We start from the raw sequence: 17883 nt of genomic DNA on the forward strand, positions 1-17883 counted from the left end.
GATTGACTACTGATTGTTAGTTGTCCAGTACGTGCAGAAGCTTAGCGCCACCGTTGCGGGATATAGCAGCACAAAGGGCGGAGGAGTGTAAATCCGTGTGACGTCAATGGTACGTCTGACATGCGCGTCCCATCTCAGGTACGTTCGACCATTGCAACGTCTGCATCTACACATCGTAGCCAAGCGTAGTCTTGGTGTTTCGAAATGCCATGTTTTCATCGCACAGTATTCGCACCAAGTCGACCAGTCTTGTTCAGCGATCTAAGCGGCTTCTGGGGTTAACCCGCCAACAAAGGCAAATGCGCCAGCCAGCGTACCAGCCAGCCAGACAGCAAGCGGCACACTATCGGTATGCAACCGCAAGGCCAGCGTACCAGCCTCCCCCAGCCCGTCTTAAGCGTTCCCAAGCAACGGTTCCACTGGGGACGGTGGATGGGGCGGCTGAACACACTTGAGAAAGCGAAAGCCACATGTACCCCACAAGTGCTGCGCTAGTGCACGTAAGCGTCATGCCGGATTGGGAACCAATCTTTGACATCACTTAGGCATTTATCGCCTCGACACCAATCCCATCCAACACCATCCTTGCATTTTGCCTCTCAATAGTCTGATTGAGCGAGCTACATCCTCACCACACACCACCCTGCAGATCCTCGCGCATGACTGCCAATGAGACAAAATGAAGTGATGAATAACTACGGCCCGCCACACTCCGCCTTGAGGCCTACGGAACGCACGCATATTGCCCTAGGTCAGACGCTAGGATGCACCGCGGAGCGATCGTCCTAAGCCTGCTGATACGAGACTTCGGTTCAGCACCTGTCTTGGATGTTGCATATCGCGGAAAAAGCTCAACACATTCGAGATTTGCAATACCCAGAATCTCACCGGTCGTGATTACGAGCAGGTCATATCGATTGGACAGGCAGTAACTATTCATCCACAGCTTCCAAATCAATGGCTGCAATTGCGTCCCGAAGTTAATCGAGGGCTGGGAATGAGATATGTTTAGACGAGAGGCGGGACGGGCTTTGTTCACGCGCATTCCCAGAGAGATGGTGGAGAACTAAATGAGGGGTCGGATGAATGGGTATCCAATGACACAGTAGATGGCTCCGCAGCGTTTATCGTTACGGCATGAACGAGCCTACTCCAGCCTTCTTTTACTGCCGTCAGAAGCGTCAACGCTAGGCTGCTGTAGTTTTGCATTGACGCGTGGAGTTGATCCATGGCCTTGGCTCGAGCGCTGAGGCTTCTGTCCATGTCCGATCCGCGATGGTATGCTCGATGAGGTAGATTGAATAGACTAACAACTCGGCTGGGTATTGCTATATAGCTGTCTTACCATCCCGCGTTTCTACATACCCAGAACATCACACACTCTCGTTGTCGTGAATACCAGTATCAACAGTCTTGCTTACTTGTATATTTGAAGTGACTGATACCTCGTTCATCAGTCTCCTCCGCGTCGTTACTTACTCTCGCTGTCAAGTACGCCCAATACACTAATACCGACAAAACCACTTCCGAAAATGAAGTCCTTCGTTGCTGCTGGCCTCGTGGCCGCTGTTGCTGCCTACCCTCAGGCCTCTTCCGATGGTGGGTGTGCGTCCTCCGCTGACGGCACCTTTGCCATCACCACCGTCAATGCTACCCAATCTGCCACTAGGCGCAGCATCGAGAGGCGTCAGCTCGATGGCACACTCAAGCTGTCCCTTGAGGACGGAAAGTTGACCGACCAGGCCGGCCGCACCGGTTACATCGCCGCCAACTACCAGTATGTCTTGCATAACACTTGTATACATCCAATAGATACTAACGTCCCATCAGGTTCCAGTTCGATGCTCCTGTCCAAGAGGGTGCCCGCGAGTCTTCAGGCTTCGGTCTCTGCAGCAACGGATCCATGTCCCTGATGGGCTCCACTGTCTTCTACCAGTGCTTGTCTGGCGACTTCTACAACCTGTACAGCCAGTCCACTGGTGCCCAGTGCATTCCTATCCATATCCAGGCTACCATGTCTCCAGACACTAGCGGAGTTTCTCAGATCTCCGACGGCCAGCCCCAGGCTACTTCCGCTGCTGTCACCCAGATCTCTGACGGTCAACCCCAAGCCTCAACCCCCGGTCCCGTCGTGACCCAGATCTCTGACGGTCAGCCCCAGGCCTCTAAGCCTGTGGTCACCCAGATTTCCGATGGCCAGCCCCAGGCTTCCGCCCCGGTTGTCACTCAGATTTCTGACGGCCAGCCTCAGGCTTCAGCTCCTGTCGTCACTCAAATCTCTGACGGTCAGCCCCAGGCCTCTGCTCCTCTCGTTACTCAGATCTCGGACGGCCAGCCCCAAGCATCTGCTCCCGCGAGCAACGTCAGCGGCAACGCTACCAGCCCCCCCTTCTCTGAGTACACCGGTGCTGCCGCCACTGGCGCTGCCAGCGTTGGTGCTCTCGCTGCCGGTTTCTTCGCCCTTTTCTCCCTCTTGTAAGGGAATTCAGCTTGAGTTTACTCGCACCAAACAGGGATTCAGGTCGCTCTGACGATCATGTAATGAAGGTTATAATGGAGGATGCTACGTTTTCCTTGCGACGTTCCTTGATGACTGCATGCATATATGACATCCATGTACATACCTAAAGCATAGGAGGAATGGTGTTTGGATGATTGTGTTCGAGAAAAAGGCCATGACTTTAGCTAGTTCTATAGGTAGTACAGCACTACCATGCGACGAAGATATTAATGCAACCCGATCATAATAACATACGAACTTGCTATCTTGTGTCATATCCCCTCAGCAGGTCAAAGTCTTGTGCGCCTGCATCCCTTGTCGTGAATTGTTGTTTACAATCCTTCAATGCCTTTCATCTCGGTCCCTCGCAAGCCATTGCGGTCATCCGAGCGAAACAATCCAATGGAATGCACTTTGCGCAACGCCGCAAACATGCATTCGCTGCTTCAACATCCTAACCACTGTATTGCATATCTCACCTTATGCTGATACATCAAGGGTTGTATCCTGGAGTACACTGTTCGATTGCCCATATATGCACCCACCAAGTGCAGTTTCGTGTATATATTTCTGTTCTTATCCCTACAGAGTAAATCCTCAATTTTCTGCGAAGAAGACATCGTCTCTAGGTTTCTATTATTAAATAGATAAGTGGTATTCAAGCAGTAGCTGTCTATGAAATCAACTTCACGTCATGTCCAATCCATCGATTATTTTCCCTTCCATCTGAAAAGCCATAACTATTCAACTAAAACAACAAGTGAAAATGTCCTGACCACCGTCAAACAAACAACCCATTGTCGTTGAGCAAAAGGAAATATCAAGACCAACGTCGTCAACATCCACCCTGCATGCGCTCTCTGTCCCTGCTTCCCGGGAACCATTAGCACACAGCCCATCTGACAGCTCATTCCGACAGCCACCAATCGCATAAACAACGTGTCGAACAAACAAAGATTAGGTTTCATGTCGCGTTATCGATTGACACGCATGCATACACTAGATTCGTTGGGAGCATGCGCCGTCTTGCGCACTATTTGCAAGCGTACCTAACGGAGCACTCTTTAGTCTTGTTGGAAGTATTAATAGGCTCAACATAAGGCTGGGCTCACTAGCTGTGGCGGTGCGAGATTCTGCGTACCGTCTTTCGTTTCCTTCCATCTCGCTTGGTGGCGGGTCTTGATTGAGTTTGATGGTTCGGAGTTTGGCCCAACGAACCAGTGGGTGATTGTTGCAAGTACCGAGCCGAGGTCGCAAAAGATTTGTAGAGTGAAAGTGAAGTCATTTCCTTGGGCCGCTACGGTGCTGTCGCGCTTGCGCCCTTTGGGTGAGACTGATGCTCTATCAAGACTACCTCCTCGCAGCTTCAGATTCATTTCTGCACGTTCAGGGAGTGCGATTTTGAAGTCTTGCCTGTTCGCTCATCGCTTCATCGGTCCTATTACCCAAGATCTGCTTATCCTCGAAGCCGTACGCAACCGGACGATCGTACAGATATGCACATTTCTTTTGAAAACCAGCTCGTATGCCAATCTGAATGTTGCTCTGAAGGTTGTAAATCAACCAGTTCGCTCGCACCTGCGATCACCAAGTATAAGAGAGTGGATGTATCCGTCATACATCACTCCAGTCAGCCTTCTCGTCTGTAAAGAAATCATTCCTTCGACACACCTCACTCACCTTGTACTATCTTCTCTTTACTCAAAGGACCACAGGAAGAGTTGGAGAGCAGCAGGAATAGCTGTCACTGGTGAACAGGATACTAACAGATCGGGATTCAATCCACAACTGTGCACTCGATCAGGCCTTACACAGTGTATGCCGCTGTATTTCCTGCGTTCGCTCCTAGGTGGTACGAACTCGTTTCATACGAACATCAATCTTGATACGTGCAATGCAATATTATTCCAAGAGCTAACGCCAACGCCCATAAGAGTACGTCTAACATACGTTTGACAATCATGTTTTGTACTTGCATCTAGCTCGTTCCGTCGAAAGAGCTAAAGTGTCACATGCTCTCCCTCTGCTTTCTGTTCTGCTTTGCGCCAAACTGACGTCCTTCTGGTTACTGGAAGTTTGCGCCTAGACGTACTGGCTCAACCACCTAATACCCTCTCCGTAACCTTGCCTCATGACCACACTGCACATGAAGACCTCAACCGGTCGGATACCCTCGAGTGGTACCTTGCCCTTACCCGTTGTCTGGTATAGTCCGAGCGCGGAACGGAGCTGGTCCTCAGAGATGGCATCGGGGTGGTCAATCTTGTTTCCGAGAATGACGAAGGGGGTGTTCTTCAACTCTTCCATAGCCAGAAGAGCGTCGAGCTCTGCTTTGGATTCGGAGAGACGCTCATGGTCCTTGGCGTCAACGAGGAAGACAATACCGGAAACTTCAGGGACTAGAAGAGTTTCAGTTATATGCAAAGAAATAGAGGAGCATAATTGGCTTACAGTAATCGCGCCAGAGTCGTCGAGCTTGTGCGTGGCCTCCAAGGTCGAAGGTTGTGAACTTGACGTTTCCTATCGAGAGCTCCTCGGAGGTGGGGTGGAGAGTCGGCTGGCTAGAACAGATGTCAGCTGACAGTTGTGAGCCAAAGACTACGTGCGACGTACAGGACAGCGACTCTGTCATTCTTGAGCATATGTAGCAGCCTAGTTGTGTTAGTGGAAGCTCGCGTGTCCAGTAGGGCTGCCATACGTGGTCTTTCCTGCATTGTCACTGAAGCCTAGTCAGCTACGTGTGTTCGAAAGCGTTGGTATGCGAGGATACATACAGTCCAAGGAAAAGGAGTTTGGCATGCTGTGATGTTGGGTCAGCTTCGGTGATAGAGTCTAGGCCATGCTCGTGCCTACCTTGTTCATGAGTCCAAGCGAGGACAGAACATCCCAAACTGTTGCACATCATCAGCCCATGTTCGAGTATGATACAAGCAAGCGATTGATCCATCTGGCTGGTATTCGTGGTACATGCGGTGGTGTAGTGTCGATGCGCCCGTGATAAGCCTAATGTTGGTGATTTCTAGCACGGTGTTGCAGGGCTTGGTCGGAAAGACACAAGAGTATTATGCGGGACGACGGTGCTGTCCTCAGTCTATCATGCCACGAATGTTTCCACGTCTGTCTATCCAGGTCGGGATACAACAAGAGAGGGTAGTAAACTTACACCTGGCGCAAGGTTAGTAAGACGCCAGCACAAATAGAGGACGAGGGTGCTCACCAGTCAATGATCCACATTTTTGCGAGAAGTATTTGTGTTTAGACTGTTGGTTGGGAGTATAACAGCAAGTTGTAGAGAGTGAACGGGTAAGATCAATCAATGTTGGGGGAACTTGGCCGCGATCGAGGGCGGAAGTCGAATGGCCCGTGCGTCATTTCCTTGGCGGCGCTGTTCCGAGCTCTCGCGAAGAACTTGGACATCAACCCTCCCGAACTGAACCCACCGCATCCCCGTCTAAATCCATCACAATGGCCGTCGGAGTACGTCAGACCCCTTCCAGAAGACCCGTCGAAGCTCTCGAATGCCCCATTGCTGGGCCGGCAGTAGCCCCTCGCCCGCAATGGCACCTCCGAATTGAAGATCAAGAAAACTAACATGTCCCCTCTTGTAGCGTAGCGCAGCCCTCAAGCTCGACTGGACCAAGCTGGGCACCCAGCTCGGCCTCAAGGGTCAAACCGCTGCTGCCCTCCAGTCCTTCAAGAAGCGCAACGACGATGCGCGTCGCAAAGTCACCGTCCTCTCCGAGCAGTCCCAGACCGTCGACTTCAACCACTACCGCGGCATCCTCAAGAACCAGGCCGTTATCGACGACATCGAGAAGCAGTTCAACGCTTTCAAGCCTCAGACATACGATGTAGGAAGGCAGATCAAGGCCATTGAGGCTTTCGAGGCCCAGGCCGTCCAGAGCGCAGAGCAGACCAAGGCTGTTGTCGACAAGGAGTTGAGCGATCTCCAGAAGACCCTGAAGAACATCGAGGATGCCAGGCCATTCGCTGACCTCACCGTTGTACGTATATACGGTTACGAGCAAGTGGGGGACAAGAAGCTAACCAAACAACACAGGACGAGGTCGCCGCTGCTCAGCCTGAGATTGACAAGCGCACCGAGCAGCTCGTCTCCAAGGGTCGCTGGGCCGTTCCCGGCTACAAGGCAAGTTTATGGAACCAGCAAAATGGCCTTTGTACGAATACTAACAACCCCGCAGGAGAAGTTCGGCGATCTGTCCGTCCTCTAAGTGTCTTCTTTCCATGTAGCCAAAATGTACCCGATCTGGGTTGTATTACCTACGTATTTGTGAATAGTTCCAGAGAGTGGAAATGCACCCTAGATTTTGACCATTCGCCTTGTTATGCTTATGCATTGCTCGAATATCGCTCACATGCGAACACGTTGGAAACAACATGCTACGGTTGGCACGCCTTTCTTTCGCTTGAAATGTTGTGTTTCATTACATGTGCATCCAAAACTGCGAGATACCAGTCCTCCAGGCGATACTCGAGTCACCTCGCTATAATGCCATTTCGAAAACGCCGCCCAATGCTCATCAAACACCCTTGATCTTACACACCAAGTGACCCCACCTAAACTACTCATCGTACTCGGCATCCCTGACACCACAAAAGTCACTGCCAAGGCAGTTGTCCACCATATACCAAACCCGCCAATACAGACTCGCACTGTTCATATCGAAACTTCCGTCTTCCTTTCTCGGTACATGATCTCCTATAAGGCCCTGTCCCGAACCAATTACCCAGCCAATGACCGGTAACGAGCCAAACGTTTGCTGCCAGCGGGGTTTCGCGGGGAGGAATGCCTTTTCTTGTGGAAGGAACACAACAGGTTTTACGTTTGCGCCTTTGAGTCGGAGGGTTGCGCGTTGAGATCGGGGGTTCAACGCTGTAGTAGTCGCGTGTGCGGGGACGGTATTTGGATCAAGAACTTGGTGCAGTTCTCGTGGTTGAGCGGGTTCAGTGGGCATGTCGTCCATGTGACTTGGGAAAGCACCAGTGCCACTCTTGCTGCGTAGCAAGGCTGATTCCATGTTTGATCGTGGTACAAGGGTCTGCGGTGCTAAAGGTTGGGGAGCTGTTGCTGTGGCTGAGGAAGCGGTTGCGGACGACTGCGATGCGCCGCGTAGTCCCAATGTCCCTGAAGATATTGTGTTGGGTGATGCGATCTGTGACATGCCTCCCTCTACACGCAACGGTCTGTCACCACCTTGTGGTCCTGTTCCCCGGTACATCTCCGCATGTACTATGTAGCCGTGGATGTTCTTCCCACTGTAGTGACAGGCGCGCTCGGCAGCCTCCGCACTATCAAAGGTGACCTTAACCCAGTGGTTACCTCCTATATATGTCTTGATCCTTGCCATGTATTTCGGTTCCAGAGATGGGTAGTACGATGAGCGTTGCGCAGCTAAACTGTAACCGAGTCTGGGGTTGGGTGGCTCGCGGTCATATTCTTCGTAGATCATGCCATTGGAAACCTTCTCGTAATAGGCTATTGCTTCCCATTGCTGCTCAGACCCAAAGCCGTATAGTATAACCTCCTTGGGTTCTTGTGCAAAAGTAGCGTTGGTAGACGCACCTGCAGCGAAGGAGTTGCCCAGTCCGTTGCTCGCATCTATGAGGTTTGGCGCCGAGGCTGTTGGAGGTAGTGCGGTGGACGGGCGCGCGGATACTGAGCGCCTTTTGTCTTCCTCTGCTTTGAAGCGGCCGAATATGTCGTCTTCTGCGCGCTGGTTGTGGAGTCTCGCTTCGTCGGCTGCATTGTTGGCGCCCAACGGTGTCTTTGCCCGTGAGGTACCGCGTTTTCGTGCTTTGCCAAAAGGGCCCTTTTCTTCTGGAATACGCCGTTGGTTTTGATCTGAACTATCAGGGGTGGATGTTAGCTGTGTGCGCGAGAGGATGGGAGTGTCGCAGTTGTGGTCGTCCATAGTGGTGAGGCCGAATAGAGAAAGAGACAAGCTTGTGTAGATTTCCATCGACTTTTCTCTATCACCGTGCTAGACTCTTCCAGAAGAAAGATTCCATTCAGCAATGGCAATGAAAGACTGACTTACTCCGCAAACTCATACGCCCAAGGCAGCTTCCTCCCTGTCGAATCGAACGCGCGCTCAGAGTCTGGCACTGCGTGAACCTGCATCTCGGAGACGTTTGACCTGATGCTTCTTTGAGTTTTCACTTTTCGATTTGTCGCGAAAGCGCGTGGTGTAGTAATCCCGTCTTTTGTTTATGCGACGAGAAGACGAGCGGAAAGTTAGCGCTAGCCCCAGGGACGCCGCGGCAAAGCCACCTGAGGTCTGTGCATATTACATGTGGCGCTGCGCGCGATCTCCAAGGTGACGCGGAGCCTTTCCCGATCCATCTACCTTGCGTATGCTGCATGCAATCGGAAGTGGCTTACTTTTGAGTGCTGCCTGGTCACAACGGCCAGTTGTAAGCCGATGGAACTCACACCTATCATCGTACGTGGGAAGAAAAGGAGACACTTGCACCCAGCACTTGCTGCTTCTAAAAGCAAGCCTCCGTCAATATCTGCACAAAACTCTTCAGCATCTACATCTCAGCTCAAACGACAACGACAAACGAGGTCAACATCCAAAAAGAAAGACGTCACGCCCGCTATGCCGACACTTCAAGGCCTTCCCCAGGAGCTTCTGGAAATAATCTTCCTCTACAGCATGAACACAGCGCTTCCACGCTGCTCACCGGATCTTGGTAAAAAGCTCTCTGCTCACAAGGTAGCGATGGACTTCACTATGCAAGCCTTCTTCCACACAGTCGATCACCGCACCAACTACCGGGACCGCCTTGTAACCAGCGACGCTTTGCTTCAATCTGACATCTTGACTTGCCGTTTCTTCACCTACGACTTCTTCCTAAGATATGTGCAGCGCGCCCAGGATGCAATGATCAAGTTACGCGGCAAGGCCTGGGCAGCTACCGGAGTCACGATTCCAGGTGTTTCCTACTTCGACGGACTGTGGCCATACAAGTTTACTAAGATCCCGCATCTGGCTTTTGCGCAGGGTTTCCACGTACCGGAGAAGTTGCTACATGGACCCTGGACTGTGGACAAAGCGTCGTTGCTTTACGTACTGGTCAGTCTGAACGGAGAGATCGACTGGGAAGGTAGTATGGCAGGTGAAGCGGCAAAGGCGGGAATTAAAGAGGCTATTAAAGAGGAGAACGAGCACGCGGTGGCAGCGCTTGCTGTACTTCTGGGTGTGCCAAAAGGTCTTACCACCGAATTACTGCAGTACGCTGTCATTCGTTGCGGTTGTAACATTAACATTATCCGACACTTGCTCTTCAACGCGCAGATTCTTGCCGAAGAGGCCCCAAGCACCTTGGATTTCTATGACCCGGCACTATGGGCGTGGGCAGATGTCAACGGCCACAAAGGGGAGACGCTCAAAGAAATGCTGAAGGATGCTGCCGCGTTCGGTCTGGAGTTTTACTTTGAAGACAACGCCGACTGGCCCAAGATTGTCCCCTTTCCATATGGCGGAAGCAAGTTTGATACAAGGACGGCGTTCAATGGTGTCGTCAGAGAGCTATTGACGAACCTCTACCGGAACTATGGAAGGAAGATCACACGGAGGAGGGCTATGACGCCTGAGCAGAGAAATGCAGAAGGTGATGTAGTTGATGATTAATATTGGCAGTTTATATACGTGAAGACAGAACAGATACCCATCAAATACTGCTTACCTTTACATGAAAGGAGCAGAGCATTACAGATAAAAATCACTTGGTCAACGCTTTCCTCGCAGAGGACAAATGTCGCGGGCTACTAATACAGCAACGCCTGCTTGATTGAAGCAATGCCGGGTCATGGTTCAACTGCCGGTGGCGCATGCTGCAGTTGGCTGCGATAGTACATGTATTTAGATAGAGAATTTACCTGCAAGCTTGTTAGTAAGGTGTATCCAACAGAGCGTTATCAAGCAGATGTGTAGTTGTGGTCTTCCTCAGTGATCTTGGTGATAAAATAGTAATCATAGAGATCATATACTATCTATTGCATGTTGTAATCATTGGAAGGGGGTTGGGTTGCGAGGTAGAAGAGGTGGGACTGACCTGTGGAAGATGGCTGTGTGCTGCAACAGTCGCATGTCAAATGCACTGCGCTTGGCGTGTGAGGATCAAGGTTCTTGGAAGTCTGTAGCGGTCAGCCTTTGTCACGAGCTTGGTGCGGTGAGAAAAGCTGGATGGGTAAAGCAAGCTCAGAATATGTAAGAAATTGAATATCATAAACTCGACGCCGTTAAGAAACCCCGGCGAGGGTTTCCGACGCCGAGCTCAATCGCAAATTATGTCATCCTAGGATGGGGAAGTATGGTGTGGAGGTTGGAGACTTACCAGTGGAGCTATGGGTGTCGGATCGAAGCTGTCGGTCTTCAGATTAGTGCATCTGAGCGGCAGGTGCAGGCGTGCATCGCATCACCATGTACGTAGCGCATGATGTAAATCAAGGCGATCGCGAGAGCCGTGTTGGAGACTGCACAAAGTCTCGCAACGGTCGTCGAGAGCAGTGAGAACAGCGTAGAGTTTGCGGTGCTGGTGAGAAGACAACAGAAGTCGCGCTCGCAGAAAACTTTAAGGACGGCGCTAGTGCCAAGGCGCCTTTCGCTTGTGCACGGCCCCCCGGCACCACAGGGCACGCGAAATTCGTCGCCCGATCATCAGCCATTTACTTACTCCCGACAAGAACATCAACACCGAATCCTATTTCCGACCGGTACGCACTCGACGCTGCAACACTTGACGTCTCTCGCAGTCTAACATTTAATTGCAGCACATACCGACGAAATGGGTGACGCCGAAATCACAACGAGCGCCTGGAGGCTGGTCGAGGTCGGCCGTGTGGTCCTCTTCAACGAGGGTCCATTCGAGGGCCGTCTCGCTGCTATTGTCGAGATCATTGACCACAAGCGTGTATGGAGAGTCCGCGATTCGGGTGCTGTTCAGCGGCTCACAGAGACATAGGTCCTCATTGATGGTCCTTCAGAGAAGGCCCCCATTCCCCGCCAGGAAGTCGCGCTCGCCAAGCTGTCTTTGACACCCATTGTCATCCCCAAGCTTCCCCGCTCCAGCGGTGTCGGCCACGTCGCGAAGAAGTGGGAGGAGCACAAGGTCCAACAAAAGTTCGACGAGAGCGCATGGGCCAAGAAGCGTGCGGCTATGCAGAAGAGGCGGGGGCTGAACGACTTTGAGCGCTTCAAGGTCATGAAGATGAGGAAGCAGGTACGTTTCCCCGGGTATCTGTGCTCCCAGAATCGACGATTCGGGCTGCATGTGGCACATTGGATGCGACGGAAGAGACGCAGGCTAACATGATGTAGGCTCGCTTCGAGGTCCAGAAGACCTTCGCCAAGATCCGCGCCAGCGCAAAGGCATAGGTAGTCTAGATGCTGTCGGGAGACAGGCGTTGCGGTGGTCGCTGCATGCAGGTGAGGGAGAGGCATGACGTGCATTTCATGAGCATTCCGAAGGCGACCTCAAAGGCATTCAAAAATTCAAGACCTGGTTTCGGGTGAATAAGTCCAATGTTTGGCACGGTGCAATTCGGTTTGGGACAGGTTTACTCGGCTCTCGCATGCATTCCACATGTAGCAAGAGAGTTCAATCCACAAATTCATGAACACACACGAAAAGTGCAACTAGAATTGCAATTTGATACCCTTCCCCCTTTGAAATGCCTGCTTGCGTGACATGGGCGACCTGAGCTTGAAAGCGCCCTGAATGAGTGATTGCCATGGTTCGTCATTGCCAGTTGTGTACTGAGAGCTGCCCGCGCTAAACCGCCCACAAATCATTTTTGGAAGCTCCGACCCCAACTCCGCGAACGTCGATATTGCAGCACCACCAACACCTGTAGTCACCCACAAACCGACAAAATGGCCAACCCCCGCATTGAAGAGCTCCCCGACGAGCCCGAGAAGAAGAACGTCCAGATCGAGGAGGATGAGTCCAGCGACGAGTCTGAGGGCGAGGAGGGCGAGGTCAGCGTGCCCGCGGGCTCCTCCGTCGCTGTCCACTCCCGCAACGAGAAGAAGGCTCGCAAGGCCATCGCCAAGCTCGGCCTGAAGCACATCGACGGCATCACACGCGTCACCCTCCGCCGACCGAAGAACGTGAGTGTTTGCCACGCAATGGGTCGATGAAGCCGCAGCCCTCGAGTCAACAAACAAGGGCTGCGGGCAGCACCATTGGATCTTCCCAGCAACCAGACTAACACCCCTCCTAGATCCTCTTCGTCATCAACCAGCCCGACGTCTACAAGTCCCCTTCAAGCAACACCTGGATGTGAGTAGCTGCCCCTCCATCGCCCATGCCACTTTTGCTGACCCCGCACCAGCATCTTCGGTGAGGCCAAGATCGAGGACCTCAACTCCCAGGCTCAGGCTTCCGCCGCCCAGCAGCTTGCTCAGGCCGAGGCCGCATCCCACGACCACGCCGGCCACGACCACGGCGACGAGGCCAGCAAGGGCAAGGGCAAGGCTGTCGAGGACAAGAAGGACGAGGAGGAGGAGGAGGAGGATGACGATGAGGAGATTGACGACTCTGGCCTTGAGGCCAAGGACATCGAGCTCGTCATGCAGCAGGCCAGCGTTTCGCGGAAGAAGGCCGTCAAGGCCCTCAAGGAGAACGACAACGATATCGTAAACTCCATCATGGCGCTGAGCATATAGGCTGCTCCAGTCTAGGTGTCTGGGTGTAAAAGGTGGATGATGACTTCCAAGGCATCGCGGAGTCGAAAGACTACCCGCCTGCTCATGTAAAAGAATCTATCAGCATGAATCTTTACGAAAGATCCGTGTGGCCGTCCTTGGCCCTTTCGAAAGCTTTGGTGCCCAACGAGCTGCTATTTTATCGACTCATGTGAGCAGTTTGCGACTAACTCAAGTAGAAACTTGCCAGTTGCAAGACGTGGAAGACATTATGGGGAGTGACCAGGTAAGGACTAGCACAACTCAGCTGCAACATGTCATGTGTAAGTCATTGGATGAGAGATTGCATTTACCCCTTGAGGTCTTGACCTGTCTCCGTTGGAGAATTCCTCTTCAAGCTTAGAGCACCGGAAGTAGCTTCGAGATTGATCTGTGAATGAGGTGAGATATATCAAGCATATCTGCTAGTGGGCGATCATCAGATTCTTAACGTAACTGTATCCAGATGCGTGCACGTGGAAATTAGCTTAGGCACTCGAAACTCTTTCTGACATGGGCTGTTGGTAAGCCAATTTCAGCCTCAAGGGTCTATCCGCATGCGAGTGTCAAGAACCAGTAAGAGACCATACGGGAATTAGTGTCGATAAGCCCCACTGCCCAACCTCGAACGACAAAGAGCCATCGCTGAAGAATGTCCGAGGCCACTAGATCTTCTACAGGCCGAACAACCCGGGAGGTAGGTTCATCGTCGTGCTTATGCCTGTGGCTGATGAGATGAATGATGTAGATTCATTGCGCTCGAGGACATTGCCAAAAATGGAACGCAAAGCGCCCAGTTTCTCAGCAGCGCATTGGTCAGGCATCTCTCGGAAACGAGGTTATCCGGATAGCGCTCTTGTTAGCGACTGTGAATTACATGAGGATACCAAGGTAACAGCGGTGAAGTTGGAGAAGGAACAGTGCTCAGCCACAAGCTAAAACAGCCACAACTCACGAATCCGACTGTCCCGATTCCTTGCATCATCAGCACACAGACATTTAGACTCAGCCTCAGTCTCACAACGACCGATTCTGCTTAGCTGTTCCTGATCCCGTTGACATATCCAGATATACGACGGGAATTTGACTTTCCGGACATGTTTCGCAGTCTCCGTTTGAATTGCGCCTGTCTGATCAACTTCACTTCACTACAACATCCAGCTCAGCTACGACGCTTTGTGTTGACCTTTAGCATAGCACTAACTCCATAGGCCGTTTCCTCCGCACTGTTAACGGCGATGATCTCGTTTTGGACGTCGTTACGGACCCACTTTTGCCCACAAGGCTGGGACGGGTCAAACACGCGGCCAATGAGCGATCTTCCCATTCTCTCGGCATCAGATCTGTGGTTAGTTCCATCATGATATCCCTACGGCAGCTCCTTGACTCAGGATCGATCGGGCCGCTGGACACCCTAGCAAGTCGCATAGCCCTAATATACGACCCATAATCTGACTACATCATTGTTGTTTGATCTGTCGCAGACCATATGATGCAAGGTGACCAGCCTATCAGAAATGCGGTACTCTTTTCGTAAGATCCATTGCAAAGGCATGGAGACACCCATAAGGACGAGGCTGATCAAATTTTCCCTTGTAGGTTCCAGAATCTTACTTGATGCTTCCACATTTGATCACATCCAGCTGTCTTTCTACGCTCGGCACTGACATCTTGAACTCCCATGAGTCCATCATGACGATATGGCGTCCAAAGCTGACCTTCTCAGAGTTTCTGACTGCACGGAATCCTGGCTGCTGGCTCCTGAGCTGCCTCATGACATGCACATATTCGGTGTGTCTGGACGAATCACTACGAGAGTCGTACGCTACAGCCATATCAGCAATGGGGTATATCTATATAACTTTTTGAATATCTTCTACTAACTGATGGACTCATCGCAACAGACAGCTTCTTTCACTCTTCCGCATAGATAAACTTCAGCGCCACCTGTTCAGTCAAGTACAGCTTCTCAACCACCGACACATGTCGATTCGCTCTACATCCACCACCGACACCGAGCATAGTGAATATAGCAACCCACCAGTACGCAGATACAGAGTACCAGAGTTCGCCAAAATGTCTTCTTCTACCAGGAAGATCACTCCCGTATGTTTCTATTTGCTGTATAGATTTCGACCTCAGTAATGCTGACACTGTGTCACGATAGGCCGAAAAGGCACAATACATTCGAGCACTACGGTCTCATCAGTTCAACACTATAGTCGAATTGATCCGCGTTGAGCAGGCGTTTGCGAAGCTTGGTACACCAGATTGCAGTGAACCCATGACATCGGCTTGTAAGAGTCTACGGCCCCAGCGAACTTGTGAAAGAAGACTGACAGCACTCATCAGGGAGATACTATGTCGAATCGCACAGCTTGTTGGCCGAGCTCCGCGGACTGACGAAGAACTATCCATTCAGGTAAGCTACCCTCGATAAGTTTCAACAATGCGTAAGGGGATCTTCTAGTGCATTGGCTGATCAATACAAAGTTCCGATGCCTTGGACGAAGCTAAGAGGCGTGTCTATGCTGATCCTGCAAGTAACCGCTCGTGGAATCTGTGTTGGTTGGTTCTGAACAAGATACAGACTGAGTACGTCTGACGACCAGCATTGTCTTGCGGAAGTCCTCGCTAACGTAACTCAGCCAACTCCTTCCGTATTATGCGCATTATCAGGCATCGCAGCCTGCCATGTGGGCAGGCCGTACGCCTTCTGCTGAGCAGATCACTCAGCTCACCAATGCGTTCGTCAACGAATGGAACTGGGCTCTTGGCCAAATGTTGGGTCGTTGGACGCAACCACCGGCTAGGTGATTATGAGGAGTGATTGGCTTGATATTTCTTGGTGATGGCGTTGATCGCTATCTTGTTCTTCTTGATCCCGTGGCGGCTTTCTGCTGTTTGTACACTCGCTTGTATCCTGGCGCTATAGATCTCTTCAAATGTTATTTTTTCTGCATGACATGTCTAGAACTTCTCACAAGCGGGCCTCATGTCCAGCTCGTGGGTCCACAAGCAGGGCTTCTGCGAATGCAACCAAAGGTAAGTCTCACCAACCGCATCAGCGCTCATCTTCTTGCCCACCTTTTGATCCTCCCCGTCCTCGTCGACAATTGCGCCATTTCCAATCGTATGTACGACATGTACGCCCTTCTCACTCATCTCGCGAGCCAGTGTTTGCGCTAGTTGACGGACGGATGCGCGACCAGCACCATACGCAGCGAATTGTGCACTACATCGGAGCGCACCAAGAGTGCCGGTGAAGATGAGCGTCTGTTGTACACCGTTAGTTTCACGCTCGATCACATCGTAGCGGAGGCTATGCTTACCCCTTTCTTCTCCCCTCCATCCATCAAGCCCACCTCTCCGTGATCGGCAAAGAATCTCTTCAGACTTTCCTGCGCAAACGTGAAAGCTCCACCAACATACGTTTCTAAACTTTCCTCAAATTCTTCCCTTGTCTCCTCCAAGAACGGCTTCTTGCTCGAATGCTTGATACTATATATCGCTAGCTTCAGCTTTAGGCCCTTGAAGCTCTCGTGTGCTTTGATATCTGCGAATACCTTCTCGAGAGATGCCTTTGAGGTGTCGCTCGGGAATGCTTCGAGCACCGCGTTCTCGTTGGTGGAGCGGACTTTGGAAATGACAGTCTGCAGGTTCTCTGGGCGTCGGGCTAGGAGCGCTACGGCGAGGTTACCATGTTGAGGAGATGACAGGATTCGTGCAATTCCCGTGCCCTAGGTCTGTGGCATTAGAGTCACGTATATGCTGCTACGTTCGCCGGACAACTTACAGTAGCAGGGCCGGCCCCAATGAGAATGGCGAGACCTGAGGGTGACATTGTGAAGTTGTTTTCAAGATTCACAAAATGGTCTTGCTTAGGAGTCTCGTTGCTGTTGTTCTGTTGAACGAGGCTTGATCCTCGTTGATTGCATCATGACTGGCTATGGCGGTAGTGACGTCTACAGTGAAGATCGCTTGCTATCTCCGGAATGTCCTGATCTGGTGTTGCCGCAGAAGGCGTTTCAATTTCAGTGCTACGATTGACTGATACAGATATGAAAATACAAATACACACTTACCTGGGTAAACATGCTTTACCGAATCTACAGTATTTGTATATCCTCAAGTTGTCACATTTGCGAAGTTACTATTAGGGTCTTTGGCAAAGAGAGCAGGTGTTATGACGTCAGCTGACATCCTTCAAGACAGAGAACACGGAATCGCTCGAGTACCTCACAAAGTTCTAGCGACCGCACTAAGTTACTTCGTAGAGAAATTCAGGTAATAGAATCGATTCCGAAAGGTGAGATTGGAGCTGGGTCTCGACTGCCCGGGCAGCAGACAGATTTTTCGTTCCGAATTCTCTTTCCTTCTCCAGTCTCCAGGCAAGCCTTCCGGGGGTTCGGTCTCGCACGTTGTGATACTAGCATACTGGTCTTGGGGGGAAATGCGTGTGCTAGTACGCGTACAACGAAATTGGTAGGGTTCAGGCCAGTAGAATCAACTTAACCTAAATCCGCCGTACATCCGAAGTCCCCTTTGTTCCTCACACCCCCTCATTCCTCTTTTGAAGATCCAGTACGGTCCAGACCTTCGCATACCCACATCAGGTCTCCAGATATGAGGATAGCTTCCCAGTCACGATATCATGTGTAGTCCTAC

At 51.5% G+C, this 17883-nt stretch overlaps 9 protein-coding genes across 9 annotated transcripts; 6 read left to right on the forward strand and 3 right to left on the reverse strand.

Annotated features, from left to right (window-relative positions):
- Window positions 1–1532: 1532 nt before the first annotated feature.
- AA0111_g3451 (hypothetical protein) lies at window positions 1533–2479 on the forward strand (the record flags this gene model as incomplete). The annotated part of the gene is made up of 2 exons (XM_028649337.1): window positions 1533–1777; window positions 1831–2479. The coding sequence occupies 2 exons, from the start codon at window positions 1533–1535 to the stop codon at window positions 2477–2479; spliced, it is 894 nt and encodes a 297-aa protein (XP_028508797.1).
- Window positions 2480–4582: 2103 nt separating this feature from the next.
- On the reverse strand, window positions 4583–5362 carry AA0111_g3452 (Small COPII coat GTPase; the record flags this gene model as incomplete). The annotated part of the gene is made up of 6 exons (XM_028649338.1): window positions 4583–4899; window positions 4952–5061; window positions 5114–5152; window positions 5199–5219; window positions 5275–5300; window positions 5354–5362. 6 exons carry the CDS (start codon window positions 5360–5362, stop codon window positions 4583–4585), a joined length of 522 nt encoding a protein of 173 aa, XP_028509017.1.
- Window positions 5363–5965: 603 nt separating this feature from the next.
- AA0111_g3453 (hypothetical protein) lies at window positions 5966–6732 on the forward strand (the record flags this gene model as incomplete). The annotated part of the gene is made up of 4 exons (XM_028649339.1): window positions 5966–5977; window positions 6109–6504; window positions 6561–6647; window positions 6703–6732. The coding sequence occupies 4 exons, from the start codon at window positions 5966–5968 to the stop codon at window positions 6730–6732; spliced, it is 525 nt and encodes a 174-aa protein (XP_028508792.1).
- A 351-nt stretch (window positions 6733–7083) lies between these two features.
- Window positions 7084–8433, reverse strand: AA0111_g3454 (hypothetical protein; the record flags this gene model as incomplete). Its single annotated transcript, XM_028649340.1, has 1 exon — window positions 7084–8433. One exon carries the CDS (start codon window positions 8431–8433, stop codon window positions 7084–7086), a length of 1350 nt encoding a protein of 449 aa, XP_028508793.1.
- Window positions 8434–9123: 690 nt separating this feature from the next.
- AA0111_g3455 (hypothetical protein) lies at window positions 9124–10158 on the forward strand (the record flags this gene model as incomplete). Its single annotated transcript, XM_028649341.1, has 1 exon — window positions 9124–10158. One exon carries the CDS (start codon window positions 9124–9126, stop codon window positions 10156–10158), a length of 1035 nt encoding a protein of 344 aa, XP_028508798.1.
- Window positions 10159–11314: 1156 nt separating this feature from the next.
- Window positions 11315–11904, forward strand: AA0111_g3456 (hypothetical protein; the record flags this gene model as incomplete). Its single annotated transcript, XM_028649342.1, has 3 exons — window positions 11315–11440; window positions 11492–11749; window positions 11848–11904. The coding sequence occupies 3 exons, from the start codon at window positions 11315–11317 to the stop codon at window positions 11902–11904; spliced, it is 441 nt and encodes a 146-aa protein (XP_028508794.1).
- A 498-nt stretch (window positions 11905–12402) lies between these two features.
- AA0111_g3457 (hypothetical protein) lies at window positions 12403–13197 on the forward strand (the record flags this gene model as incomplete). The annotated part of the gene is made up of 3 exons (XM_028649343.1): window positions 12403–12639; window positions 12753–12811; window positions 12864–13197. 3 exons carry the CDS (start codon window positions 12403–12405, stop codon window positions 13195–13197), a joined length of 630 nt encoding a protein of 209 aa, XP_028508795.1.
- Window positions 13198–15291: 2094 nt separating this feature from the next.
- AA0111_g3458 (hypothetical protein) lies at window positions 15292–16032 on the forward strand (the record flags this gene model as incomplete). The annotated part of the gene is made up of 5 exons (XM_028649344.1): window positions 15292–15321; window positions 15383–15512; window positions 15568–15637; window positions 15709–15810; window positions 15864–16032. 5 exons carry the CDS (start codon window positions 15292–15294, stop codon window positions 16030–16032), a joined length of 501 nt encoding a protein of 166 aa, XP_028508799.1.
- Window positions 16033–16185: 153 nt separating this feature from the next.
- On the reverse strand, window positions 16186–17059 carry AA0111_g3459 (hypothetical protein; the record flags this gene model as incomplete). The annotated part of the gene is made up of 3 exons (XM_028649345.1): window positions 16186–16491; window positions 16548–16955; window positions 17012–17059. 3 exons carry the CDS (start codon window positions 17057–17059, stop codon window positions 16186–16188), a joined length of 762 nt encoding a protein of 253 aa, XP_028508800.1.
- Between the last annotated feature and the right edge of the window lie 824 nt (window positions 17060–17883).

Source organism: Alternaria arborescens, assembly GCF_004154835.1.
Source record: "Alternaria arborescens strain FERA 675 chromosome Unknown contig_6, whole genome shotgun sequence".
NCBI lineage: Eukaryota > Fungi > Ascomycota > Dothideomycetes > Pleosporales > Pleosporaceae > Alternaria > Alternaria arborescens.